Source organism: Falco naumanni, chromosome 5 (genome assembly GCF_017639655.2).
Source record: "Falco naumanni isolate bFalNau1 chromosome 5, bFalNau1.pat, whole genome shotgun sequence".
Lineage (NCBI taxonomy): Eukaryota > Metazoa > Chordata > Aves > Falconiformes > Falconidae > Falco > Falco naumanni.
This window is the reverse complement of record NC_054058.1, coordinates 54,997,789-55,011,510: the sequence shown is the minus strand read 5'-3', so window position 1 is coordinate 55,011,510 and position 13,722 is coordinate 54,997,789. Positions and strand designations below refer to the sequence as shown.

General features: G+C 42.1%; 1 protein-coding gene across 1 annotated transcript; it reads left to right on the top strand.

The window, feature by feature from the left end:
* The first annotated feature begins 592 nt into the window (after window positions 1-592).
* KICS2 (KICSTOR subunit 2) lies at window positions 593-10,740 on the top strand. Its single transcript, XM_040595182.1, has 3 exons — window positions 593-920; window positions 3,042-3,330; window positions 7,994-10,740. The coding sequence occupies exons 1-3, from the start codon at window positions 686-688 to the stop codon at window positions 8,808-8,810; spliced, it is 1,341 nt and encodes a 446-aa protein (XP_040451116.1). The 5' UTR covers window positions 593-685; the 3' UTR covers window positions 8,811-10,740.
* Window positions 10,741-13,722: the final 2,982 nt, after the last annotated feature.

The window sequence follows — 13,722 nt, the reverse complement described above, 5'->3', positions numbered from 1 at the left end:
AGCATGACATCATATGGTATGGAATACCCCTTTGGCTAGTTCGGGTCAGCTGTCCTGGCTGTGCCCCCCTCCCCCCAGCCCTCTGGCTGGCAGGGCCCAAAGAACTAACAGTCCTCGATTCAGTATAAACATCACCCAGCAACAACTAAACTCATCAGTGCAGTGATTAACATTGTTCTCACATTACAGCCAAAATACAGCAGGGTACTAACTACTAAGAAGAAAATTAACTCTATCCCCGCTGAAACCAGGCCAAGGTTCCTAAAAAGCATCGCGGCAGGGTGGGAGAGGGCTTGTTACCGGCAGCGCTGCCGGCGCGGGCAGCCGAGGGCATCGCGGGGCGGGCGCGGCCGGCCCGCGGCTGCGGTTCCCTGGGTTAGTCCTCCGGCTTCGCAGCCTCCAGGCCCGGGGCCTGCCGGGAGCGGGGATACCGCTGGAACGCCGCGCGGCTTGCGGCGCTGCCTGGGGCCGGCTCCCGCGCGGCCGCCTCCCGCCCGCCAAGCGAGCTGCCCGCGGCCCCGCCCGTCACGTGACCCTGGCGGGCTCCCGCCTCCCCGCCTCGCTTGTCACGTGACAAGGGCAGGCGCGTGGGTAGGGCGGCGCCTGCTGCCTCCCTCACGCGGCCGCCGCGCCGGACCCGGAAACCGCGGTCGTTGCGGAGAAGGCGGCGGCACCGCCGGGCGGGATGGGGGAGGCCATCCCGCTGGGCGCACCGGTGCCGGTGGAGCAGGCCGTGCTGGAGACTTTCTTCTCCCACCTGGGCATCTTCTCCTACGACAAGGCCAAGGACAATGTGGAGAAGGAGCGGGAGGCCAACAAGAGCGCGGGGGCCAGCTGGCTGGCCCTGCTGGCCGGGCTGGCGCACCTGGCCGCCGCCGAGAAGGCCTACCACAGCATGACCTTCCTGGGCCAGAAGCTAGGTACCGCCCGGCCGCGCCCCTCGCGCCCCGCGGGCAGGGATCCGCCTCCGGGCCCTCGGGCCCCGGGCCCCCGGGCCCCCGCCCCCGCCCCTCTGCGGGCTGCCCCTCGCTCGCCCCAGAGGGCGGCGCTGGCGGCGCGGCGGCCCGTGCCCCCTCGCGGCCTGCCCCGGCGTTAGCTGCGCGGGTGTCGGCGGCGCGGCGGGGAGGGGGTGGCTGCCGTCGCCCTGTGCGGAAATCTGTTGGTGCCCCCGGCCTCGGCGAGGGGCGTGTTCGTGCGTTTGAAACGCTGGGGGCTAAGTTAGCGAGTGTCCGTGGCCCAAGGAGAAATCGGCCGTGCTGTTCGGGCTGCCCCCGACGGATAAATGGGAGCGCAGGTGGCTGGCAGATCGGTGCATCTCTTTATTGGCCGGTGGGCTACCTACCTGCATTTCCCAGTATTTAGCCAGAGGTGCCTCTGTGCTGGGATGCCCTGGCTGAGATTCTGGCAAAGGCGAGCTCGCTGGGGTGACCAGAGGACTTTTTCATGTCACAGTTCTAGGGCCTAATATTAGAGATGGATATGTGTAAGGACTTGGGGCTGGAGATAGCCTCCTAGGAATTGTTATTGGTGCAGACTCTGCAGGGTCTCAGGAAGTCGGGGCCGTAATCTTGGCTGCTTCTTGCTCTCTCTGTACATGAACAGAAAAATCCCAAACTGGCACAGGATGAGCTGTCATGTTGCCCTCTGGGCAAAGCTGACGATTTTCTCTTTGAACTGCAGACTGGCATGGAAAATAGATCAAGGGATATGCGTCTGATGTGTAATGCAGTAAAACATCGAGAAAATTCTGCTTTGGTGTTTAAATGGTAAATTGGAACTATGCTATAGAAGATCTTTACAGACAAAACTCAGTCTGTAAGGCAGACTTTAAAAAGTGAATTTGGTGCTTGTAGAAAGGATAAAATTGACAACGGAAGGGACAGAGTTTTGTTTGTTTATATACTTCATGAACAACAGCAATAGATGATATTTCATTCTGCCCATGACCTGGGAGGCTACTCTCGTCTTAGTAAGGTAGCTGTTTCACCGTAACAAGTTCTCTGCCTTCCTGCTTCAAGTTGCTGAGGTTGCTCTTGAACATTACATGCGTAAAATGGATGTGAAAAGGGCTATCCACCATTACAACATTTATAAGCAGTTTCAAAGTGGAACCTAAATTTGGAATCTCAAAGTTCTGCAGATTTAGTCCCTGTGATCCTTGCTCTGCTGCAGCTGTTGAGTACCACAGTGGCACATAAGGGCATGTGTTCATAGAAATCATGAAATAAGGTTAGTACCTTTGTACAGTCTTTTGGTAACATCGAAGTTAAGTATTTTTCACTTTGACCCTCTACTTCTGTCTTTTCTTTATTTAAATTCCTTATAGTGTTGAGCAGGTTGATAAGCACAGATTTCCTCCCCTGCCCAGTTTTAGTTACGGATTAATCTGCACTGTGGTCTCACTGAGATAAACTGTGATTGTTTTCCATTTGAATTCTGGATTATGTTAAGATTGTGTAGGGACAGGAAACTTTAGGTTTGTACACACAAATGTCGCATAGTTCCGATTTAAAGCTTGTGTTGCAAATTCGAGTGCTTTACGATTGAACAGATATCATTAGGGGAATTCTCTTGAAAAGATCTAGAGTTATTAATTGGAGTGGAGGCTATTAAAAATTTCCTGATGACTCGATTGTTCTGACTTAACGCAGATAACAGTATTGCCAGGCTAATAGTAGCAAACTAAAGCCTTCTTTTCTGAAAGGTCATGCCAAAACTAAGGCAGATGTGAGGGAGTTGAAGTTTTGCAGCAGTTGTTGGCTGCTGAGATATGAATTGGGACAAGTCTGACTTGCATGAAATTACTTGAAATGCTTCTGAGTATATGCTATGCGAAATTCAGTTACTTGCAAAATAATATACTGAAATTCCTGATTACAAAAAAAAAACCAACACGTTGATCAAACAACAGTTAGGAACACCTGGGGGAAAATAAGCATTATTTAAGCACTTGTATATAAAGTTATATACAATTTTCCAGTATTGCTGTGTATCTTTTCTGTCCCTGGATTTTGGTAATACCTCCATATTTATCTGAACAGGTGGTCAGTCATTCTTCAGCCGAAAGGACTCCATCCGAACCATCTACACATCTCTGCATAATGAGCTGAAGAAGGTGGTGGCGACGGGTCACAATGCACTAGGAGGAACAGCTCCTCACTTGGAAGAGCTGCTTTCTCACCTGTCTGAACAGCTCTGTTTTTTTGTTCAGGCTCGGATGGAAATTGCTGACTTCTATGAAAAAATGTACACGCTCAGCACCCAAAAGTTCATTAACTCTGAGGAACTGGTAAACATTTTGGAATCCATCTTAAGGAAATACAGCTCAAGGTCAGTGCTTATTTGCTGGCAGTAAGTATTCAGACACCTGATCTGTGATAAATGATGTTGAGGTTCAAAGCAAGCCTAAAGACTTTACCGTCCTTTGACTGCTGAGCAGCACAGCCCCTTGCATGAATTCGTGCATGAAGTTAATGTTGGTCAGCAGCATCAGATGTGTGGTCTCAAAATATGACTCCTCTGAAGAAGAATAAAAATGGGAGAGTGTTTCTGTCATCATGCTCTAGGAGTAATCTTTCCTGTTCCTTAATTAACATTAGATGTGTTCGCATTCAGCAAAGAGGAAGAATCATTTTTGTTATGTGTAGGATTTCTTGTGCTTTTTCACTGGGAGTGGAGAGGAAACAAGACTTAATTCCATATGAACTTCAGTAAAATTGATATATAAATGAAACTGGTATTTGTGTGACAGTTTTACTTTTTATACTAGAATATATGTCTGCTTCATTCTAAAAGCTACACCACAACTATCTGGTCTACCTAGTAGGGTTTTACAGTGCTCTATCATCATTTCTTTTGAGAGGTATTAGAGCCAGCAGAAGGAGCACCTCTGAGTCTTTGGTCCCTGCCATTATGGTTTCTTGAAGTTAAGATCTAATAGTTCCTGTTACAAGAATCTCAGGATGTTTCTAAGTTACTCTGGGGTGGGTATTTCACATGTAACAGATAATGAGCCTTCAAAGTGATGGCAGTTTAAAAAAAGAGAGAACAGATTAGATTCTACCTCCTTATTTTAAAGCAAAAGAAGGTGGCCATTGTAGGAAGTTAACTTTCAAATGTAGTTGAATTCTTTCAAATCTTTTGTTAGTGAAGTAGTGTCTAAGATGACGTTTGGGGAGAATATGCTGAAGTAGGTTGGTTGGGTTTTTTTCCCCAGTTATGATTTTTAAGGTGTACATCTAGCAGAAATAATTCAGTGCTGCTTTCTGATATTCCAAATCGAAGCACTGCAGCTGGCTCCTTTTTTTAGGAATAACTTGGGAAAATTGCTATGTAATTTTGTGATTTGAAAATCAAAACTAGTGTATATGATCTTACTAGTGATTTTTTTGTGAACCCGTAGACTATCAGGGCTGTTGGTCTAATACAACGTGAAATTTACATATTTTTTCCTTGATGTGATAAACATTAAAGAGTAAAGGGAGGTAAGTTGATGGTGTGTTTTTTTTTTCAAATTGATTTATGTTGTACACGAACCATTGCCATCTATTCTGACCATGTCCCGAGTCAACAGCACCATTAAAAATCTGAAAAACAAAATTGATACTTTTGATGAAGTGACTGGAGACTGTAATATATGAAATGTTTTACTGATAAATGTGCCATTTAAATTAATTTCAGTGACAGGTCTGTGCTTCTAAGGTAGTGTTATAACCTCTTTAAAAAAAATAAGCAGTGTCTCCCTGGGAAAAGAACTGACAATCTTGCTTTGGGTTAATGAGAAATCTCTAAGATAGAGACTTTCTAAGATGCTGTTAGAGCTAATTAAGTAGCTTCTGTGTGGTTCTCCCCAGTCACATATAGAATATTTCTGGAAAAAGTGGGTATAATGATAGCTTCCTTTAGATTCCTCAGATCAGTTTCTGGGGGCTTTTATGTTCATGTGTGCTGTCTGGAAACCTGTTGTGTTTTACAGTCTGTTGAGCCTCTCAGGTGAAAGGTCAAATTACCTCGTCCTTACCCAGTCTCTTTCCTCTGTCAATGTATTCTTCAGTTGCAGTTGAGGATGTATGCCGTTATTTTAGCCAACTGTGCTAGGGCCAGACAGGGCATCTGTTCTGTAGAGAGGTTCTGGCCTTGGTTTCTTTCCTTTACATCTAAAAATAGCTGCTCAGATAACTTAGAGCAAATAATTACTTGCTGATAAAGGAATGGCAGAATTAATTGACTGTCAACAACAGAGTCATATTGTTCGTATCTGAAAAATCATTAACTTTTGAACAGCTTAAACCTGTTTTGGTGGTACTTACTGCTGACTTGAACATAGCCAATACTAGACATTTTTCTGTTTTTCTATAGAACACAGCTGGAGAAGTAACTTTTTCTGTGGTTTTTTTAACTGTTGGTTTGGGTTGGTTCTTAACTGAAATAATTGAAACAGCATGAGAAGCAGGATCCTTTAAAAGCTTAGTGCAAAATGAATAAGTAACTATTAAACCTATTTTAATGTAATTATTTTTAAGTCTTAATGTTTTTAATCTAGTCAGCATTTGTGTCATCATTTTAGTCAGCATAAATACATGCATGCATGGATGTTCCATGGAAGGAAGTTAAAAACTCAAGAAAAATGAGGCTTCTTCATAGTCTGCAAAACAAAACTCCAGCATCCATCTGCCTTTGAGAATGATTAGCTAAAAAAATCAATTTTCCACTGTGGTTTTAAGTTCTTAACACTCTGGTTTATTGAAATATTATAAATCCCTGTCTGTTTTAAGTGATATTGAGCTCAGTCAGATGCTTCTGTGTGTTATGAAACTTTATTACAGCAGATGTGCTGAGTACATTACCTGTTAGTTTGCTCTGCAGCCTTATCAAGCTTCTCAGCTGTGGCCGAGGTGTGTGTTTTTGGATTAAAATGGTTTAGCAAATTCTGCTGTGTAGTGAAACATGAAGATAGGTATGCGCCATGAAGAAAGTAGAAATCTAAAGCTATTCATCATAATGTTAATCCAGGAGACTTGGCAGTGCTGCATTAGCATACATTTTTTTAATTGCTTTTAAGACTGAAGGATAACCTTGTTTGACTGCAAGTGTGTTGAAGCCACATTGCTAAGTGAGCACTTGATAGGACTATCTGGAACAAATAATGTTGTATATGCTTTTTTTTAACATATGTGGCAGCAAAACTCTGAATACCAGAATCATTGGAAATACATAATGTTGACTATTAACAGAATATTATTTCTAATTGATTCTTGTTCAAAGAAAGGTAAATATGCTCTGGACTTCTCAGCCCACTGAAGTAGTCAGTAATCACTGTATCTGGTATAACAGGTAATGTGATGGTTGCTGACATGTACTGTGTACAGAAGGTGGCTGGTCAACCTAGCCTGTTTGCAGAACATGGTGCATAAACTGATTTATGGTATTATTAATTTCATTTTCTTCAAATAAATTTGGACATGTGTCTGAGTAGAAAATCCTTTCAAGACATGTATTGTGGTTGCCAAAAAAAAGAGATGCTTAAAAATAGTGATAAAATTGTCAGACGATTTTCACAAACCTGAGAATTAATGTTTTGGCAAGATCTTGATGGAAAGTCAAAAAATAGTGAAGGGAGAGAGGATGAAAAGCCTAAAATTCTCATTCTCTCCTCTGGTCCACAATGGAATTAAGTGTTTTGGTTTTGAACCAAGTATTTCTAAAATGGATTTTATGTATTGTGTCCTGGGAGCTGAGGGGAATAATGGAGTTGCTTTTACTCTGTGTGAAGATGAGCTGTTAAAGGTTGGAAGAATTCAGCATAAACTTCTTTGTTTTAAAACAAAAACAAGACCCAGGATATTTTCCTGAAATGAGGGGATAAATCTATCTTAAATGGAAACCTCATGAAGTCTTGTCTTTGAACTATTGGTCGTTCTTTGCTGGAGATTTCTTAAGGAGTCTTAAATGCCTTTTAGGGAACGCATTTACTAAGAAGGCCACTTCTCTGTTTGCTGAAGACTCATTCTTTCTGTAACTGGAACAGTTTTGCACAGTTTAAGTATGTATTTATTGATTATGTTGATGAGTTTATAAGTCATTTGAGTATCAAGGGAAGGGGAGGTAGGCTGGATCTTTTTTTTTTCTGCTGGCATTTAGGAAAAAATAAAGTGAGAAAGCTATAGAATGGATCTATAAAATTCCATTTAATCGAGATTTGTTCTAATGGTAGGATCACTTGTGAATAAGAAGTGCAGTGGTACTTTTACTTGGTAGATGAAGTGTTGTGAGTTTGGGGTGGGTTTTTTAAAACATTTGTTAAATTGAGAGCTGATCTTGACCTGAATTTTTAGTAAGAGAAATTAGTTGTTACAACATCTTCAGTATGATATGATGAAATCCTGCCAAGTGTTTTTCCCTTTCATTGCTTTTAGTTCACCGAGGTTTGAAGTTTGAGACCTGGCTTATTGGTAAATACAGTTAATCATGGTTCTATTGACTAATTTTCCATCACAATTTTATTGTGTTTTTTTTAAAAAAAATAAAGGCTTGGCTTCCTTATAGCTCCACTGTACAAACAACAAATTTGTAGCAACTCCTTTAATTTAACTTAGTGTCTTACTGCTATTCCAGAACTATCAAGATGTGTTTTACCATCAGAAGGGATTTTAAATTGGAACAAAGCCACTTGAATTTAAAGAGAAATGGTGTTATAGTAGTTCATGGATCAAGATGAACAGTGATTGTTCTTGAACTGATCAAATAGAATTCCCTTGCTTTGATAGATAAAGGTCTTAGACATGTTGTTGTCAAAAGTGAAGTACTGTATGTTCATTAAAATATTTGCCATAATTATGTTAGAAGAACTGTTTTTTAAATTAACGTTATTTTCTGGTTTACACTTTACTCTGTTTTAATGTTTGGTCTTCTGTCTGTGAACTGACAAATCCTATCTGATTATTTCACTGTTGTGTATAGCAGTTCTCATGTCTTAACTAATGTTGTTTTCTAGATTTCATCATCCAATCCTCAGTCCTCTTGAAAGCAGTTTCCAGCTGGAGGTAGATGTGCTTGCACATCTCTTAAAGGCTCAGGCTCAGATCTCAGAGTGGAAGTTCCTTCCATCCCTGGTCAACTTGCACAGTGCTCACACAAAACTACAGACTTGGGGCCAAATTTTTGAGAAACAGCGAGAGACCAAGAAACATCTGTTTGGAGGGCAGTCTCAGAAGGCTGTACAACCTCCGCACCTCTTCCTCTGGCTGATGAAGCTCAAGAACATTCTCCTTGCCAAGTTTAGCTTTTACTTTCATGAGGCCCTTAGTCGACAAACAACAGCATCTGAAATGAAAACTTTGACTGCTAAAACAAATCCTGATTATTTTGGGAAAATTTCCAGCTTCATCCGGAAGTATGATGCCGTCAATGTTTCCTTAATTTTTGACAATCGTGGATCAGAGAGTTTTCAGGGACATGGTTATCATCATCCCCATTCTTACAGGGAAGCACCCAAAGGAGTGGATCAGTACCCTGCAGTGGTGTCTCTGCCCAGTGACAGACCTGTTATGCACTGGCCCAATGTAATCATGATTATGACTGATAGAACCTCTGACCTCAACAGTTTGGAGAAGGTTGTTCACTTCTACGATGACAAAGTCCAAAGCACGTACTTTCTGACTCGCCCCGAACCTCACTTTACCATTGTAGTTATTTTTGAGTCCAGGAAGTCAGAAAGGGACTATCATTTTATTTCTTTTCTCAATGAAATTTCACATTCCCTTAAGAACTCCAAAGCTTTTGCAAGCTTGAAGCCTGGATCCAAAGGGTAAAATACAAACTACTTCCGAGTTGTCAAGGCAGTAAGCCAGCCTTGGTAGAGCCGTAGCTTTCAAGGGTTACATAAATTCGTGATTCTCAGAGTCTAATTAAAAAGGAACCATTATTTTTTAATGTTATAAGTTCCCTTTTTTTTAAGCTAACAGACACTTGAAGAAAAGTATTTTTGGGTAGTACTCAGTGAGACAACTTAATTGTGAGGTGCTAAATGGCCACAGTACGATACTTTTTTTTGGTGTGGTTTTCAGTTTTCAGTATGATTTATTTTTTCAGTCCACAACTCTGTTGCCTGTATCAGAAAGGAATATATGCACTTTATCTTAGTCTGATCATTGACTGTCTTCTACAGAGTTTATTGAAAATGTGGTGAGGATGGAAGATACTATCTTTTCAGGAAATTGCATTGCTTGACAGGAGTGATTTTTGGGAACTAAGCACTGGTACAAGGGAATACTAAAAAAAGGCGAACCTGCAAGAACACATTTTAAATAAAAATACAAGACTCACAAAAGGCACTACTGTTAATTATAACTTTGTTTTCAAATGGTTTTAAAAGATAATTGAGGTCTATGACACTCTGTTAAGCACCAGTCTCTATTCTGAACACCCTGTGTCATAAAGCTTTGTCATTGCTTCAGAATGCAGGCTGGGGCAAGAAAAGCTGCAGTATGGGCTGGAAGGCCAGTATTCACTGGTATGTTGTAACATTGTGTGTCCAGTACCAGTCTTGGGTCAGATTAACTGAAGGACACAAGCTGAGATTGAGCATGTATTCTGGAAGGAACAGCTCCATGGAAAAAGCAGCAAAGTTCTTTTCAAATTGTGCTTTTGTCTGGCTAACTTGAAAAAAGAAAAAAAAAAGCACAGTAGGAAATGTTCGTTGTAAATGGGTGATTTTCTAACTTGCTGCTAGAGCCAACCTGGATTTGTTTTCAGATTTTTGTAAGTATATAGTTTTTTCTTTCTGTTCAATTTTAAATAACTTCATGGTTAAGCCAAATAACTTTTGGAATTTGGATTTAAATATATAGCCTATGCAGTATGTTTACCTCATTCTAAAATGTATCTCTTGCCACTTACTTTTTCCAAACCTGCAGTCTAGAAGTATGTTTTCTAGTTACCCTGAAAGTGCGTTATTTTGGAGATCAGTATTTCCAAATACAATAAAAGGGTCAATTTGGCGGTAGCCTTACATTGGGTGATTCTTTTGACCTAGCTATGCAGTTTGCAAGCGCTTTCATGGGAATTCAGGAGGACTGATATGTACTTGTAGTAAAGTTAGATCCTTAGTTGACATTGTGTAAAGTATAACAACATCATCAGGTTTGTTTTAAAAGGGAGTTTTAAGTCATAATGTTGGTTTCTGTTAAGATTGAAATATAAAAGATACCATTGCAGACATGGCTTTTACTGATGCCCTTTCTCTCCTACATGAGATCATGGTGACTTGTCTTGCCTCTTGCTGCAGGTACCAATTTCTTTACAATCACATAAGCATGTTCTGTTCTCAAAATGTGAGCTCTGACTTTTCCACTTTGTACCAAATAGAGCTTTGCTATAATTATATATTAGTCTGTTGTGAGTATCTGTGCTACTGTCTTTCACCTAAAGTCCGTGACTGCAGTATCACTCAAATGTTTAATCTGCTCTTTGCCATTGGAAAATAACAGAACTTGCAAATAAATAAGCAACTGGGTGGTACCTGGTTTTAATGGCATTACACTTTGCAGCTTGATTTTACCCTTTTAACAGGACAAAGTTGCAAATGACAGTATTGCCAAAGTTTGTGTGCTTCCCTCTGTCGGACAGTGACCTTGTAAGAACATTGTACTATTGACTTCCTCAATCAGAGTAACAGAAAAGAGGCTGTTGCCAGAATTGATTCCAAGTCTTCAGCAGTGTAATAAAGCGTTATACAAATTCTGCCTGCCTTTACGGTATTTTCCTCTCATATTTTCTGTGGGAAAGGAGACTGGGGAAAAAGAGTGCATGTGGTACAGGCACCTTCTTGCTTATTTCTGAGTTGCAGGGGATATGCTGGAAGAGGTGACAGAAATCTGCTGCCCTTCAGAGCAGATCAGCAACTTTTGCCAGTTGCTGAAATGCCTGGAGGTTGTTCCCAGTGGTTTTTATGGAGAGATGACTGTTCAGCAGACTGGGTGGTTTGCTTCACTCTCCTGCCACTGGTTTTGGTGAGTGGTGTCTCTGGGAATGGGGAAGAGATGGTAGGTGGTGTTTCTCTGCAGGGGGAGGTGAGACTTGCTTTGCCCCTTATCAGTGCTGGGATGGTTTGCTGCAGTTTTTTTCAGAGGACCTTAAGGAAGCCACCAGAGGAGCCATCCAACTCATGGGTAAGAATTTCTGAATATTTAGGTTGATGAAGAGCTGAGGGAAGCCACAACCATTACGCTCATGGTGTGAGAAGAGTGGGAATGGGAGAGAGAGATGTACAAACAGTGGGAGAGAATTGGGTGCTGGAGAGAGAAAGTTTTGTGGAGCTGTATCTGGGTTTCAGAGTCCTGGGTTTCAGAGTCCTGGTTTTCAGTCCCCGAGGCTCCTTTAAGATCTCAGCTTTCAATTAATACAAGGTGGTGAGCAGAAAATTGAAGCCATAGGAAGTGGCTTGAATGAAAACTGCAGGGGTGAAGCTGAAGAGAGGGTACACGAGAATCGATATCAAGTGGTTTTGCAGAGTTGAGGTGTGCTATGACCAAAACCGAAGTGTGCGTGGGGTATGAGTACTTGTGATGAAGGAATGTTTCTAGATTTGTTAGCCCATGCAGACTTGCAGCGCACTTTCTCATTTGGTGCTTTGAGGAGTTTGTGTTTTAAATGACAAATAAGGTAACAGGGAGACTTTGAGTTATCTGTGATGTAAAACTGGCTAGGCCAGTAATGAAAACCTGCATGATTAAGGACATGCACACGTATCTGTGGAGTTAGTGAAAGTGACCAGAAACTCAGTAACTGGGAAAAATACATTCATTACTAACTTCAGTACTGGAAAGATTGATCAGTCTTACAGGAAAAGAATTGGAGAACAAATGTGCTTTTGCTGAACTGGGTGATACCCCTTCTGCCAGCTTTTCCTCTCTGTCAATTTAGCTAAGCGAGATTGAATGTACTAATGTACTTTAAAAGTCTTGTATAAATGACTGCTTTAAGTGCAAGATGTAAAGATGTTTATGATAACATAATGAAAGCCAATGCTTCCAGATGTATTTAAAAGTTTTAGAAACAGGTACTGAGATTTGATGTTCTTGGTGACACTCAGGTTGCTTAGACGAGCAATGTGGAAGCTTATCTTTTGTTACAAATCTCATACACCTCATACTTACCTGAGTCCATGAGGATTTTGGGGAAACATTTAATTTGGTGTCCTTTGCCTGGAGTGTGAATGTAACAGCAAATGTATTCTCAGGCCTCTTACGTATTTTATATTTATGTCTTGTAAACTGTTTTCTTTTACATGTGGTGTAGAGGTGTTTTTTTTCTTGAATAAAACATCTTTTCTCCCCCCTTTGCATGAAGACAATGCAGGGAATGTAAACTATTAATATAGTTCGTATTGTGCTGCAGAGGACTGCAATATACACATAAGGTACGTAATATTTGGGGTTTAAGGATCTAAAAGTAACACAAATTCCTCATACCTGTTTGAATACTAACACTCAGTGTTTATCTAATTAACTTGAAAAAAAATCTGTGCTGCAAGTGGAAACAATTTCATGGCCCACTCCCAGTTAATTATTGCCCTGGTCTGCTGCTCTTCATGTATGAGCCTTTTGAGATGCTTGTGATCTTTCTAGTGGTTCCTTGATACCAGTTTTCTGGGGCTTCCTTGTGTACGTGTCTGCAATGCCTGCTGCCGCAGGTGAGCCTGCTGCCTCTTACTGTACTGGGTCCCAGTTTTCTTGTAACCAAGCTTTGCAATCAGAAAATCAGCAACGTGCTATACTTCATTCCTTAAGTCCTGGGTTTTTTTGTCCCTTATCTATAACCCCTCAACTTGCAGTGAAAGGAGTGTCGCACAGCGTGGCTGGTCCTGGGCTCGCGGTTAGCTCAGTTATTACTTCCAGAAGTGCTGGCACTAAGCTAATTAGCTTGGCTGAAGCTTTGGTGTTGCTGCCCTGTTTCTCCAGAAGTCCTGTGTTCAGACTCCCAGAGATGTAAGCCGGCGCTGCCTGAGTGGATGCAGCTGAGGCCAAGCGCTGCTTATTTGCTTGGGCTCTGCCTGAGCCTCGAGAACAGTTAAGTCAGTGTCCTGCCTCTTGGGGACAACTGTTGTGCTGCTCAGCAGGGGTGGCCTTCACGCTGCAACTGTGAAAAGGCAGGAGCCGTTTATGGGGAAAAGCAGGAGAGGCTCTGGAGACGAGAATGCTGACAAAGGACAGCAATAACATAAAACTTTGCAGAGCAGGCACGCAAAGCAGTAAAATGCAAGATGGAATGGCACTTTGGTTTCCTTTTCCTGTTAGTGAAGGACTAATTTAAAGATCAAGTCTGCTTTGGAGGATAAAGGTAACGGATGCTTTTGCTATTAAATTGTTTAATACTTGATCTTTTTCCTCCAGGAACTGCCTCTTTTCCTTTCTCATGCATGCATGCTTTCAACATGTTGCCTGACTTTTGTGATTGCTACGGAGCTTTTCTGAGAGAGTTTTTCTGTTCAGTTCTCTCATAACTTTCAACTTGGTGTTGCAGCTACTGGGTTTGCGGCAGACTAACAGCTCTCCACCTTGCAGCTGGGACCTGGCCATGCCCTAGCTGCACGTGGCCATGGCGACAACAGTAAAGTGCAGGAGGAGAGGAAGCAAGCTGGTGCAAGATGGGCTGGGGCAGGTGACAGCTCTGGGAAAGACGGGCAGGGAGAGAACAGGCACAAAAGGACTGCCATGCAGATGG

Coding starts and splice junctions, on each gene's coding strand:
- KICS2 (XM_040595182.1), top strand. CDS start 686: ATGGGGGAGGCCATCCCGCTGGGCGCACCGGTGCCGGTGGAGCAGGCC. Junction 921..3,041: donor CTTCCTGGGCCAGAAGCTAG/GTACCGCCCGGC, acceptor TTATCTGAACAG/GTGGTCAGTCATTCTTCAGC. Junction 3,331..7,993: donor TTAAGGAAATACAGCTCAAG/GTCAGTGCTTAT, acceptor GTTGTTTTCTAG/ATTTCATCATCCAATCCTCA.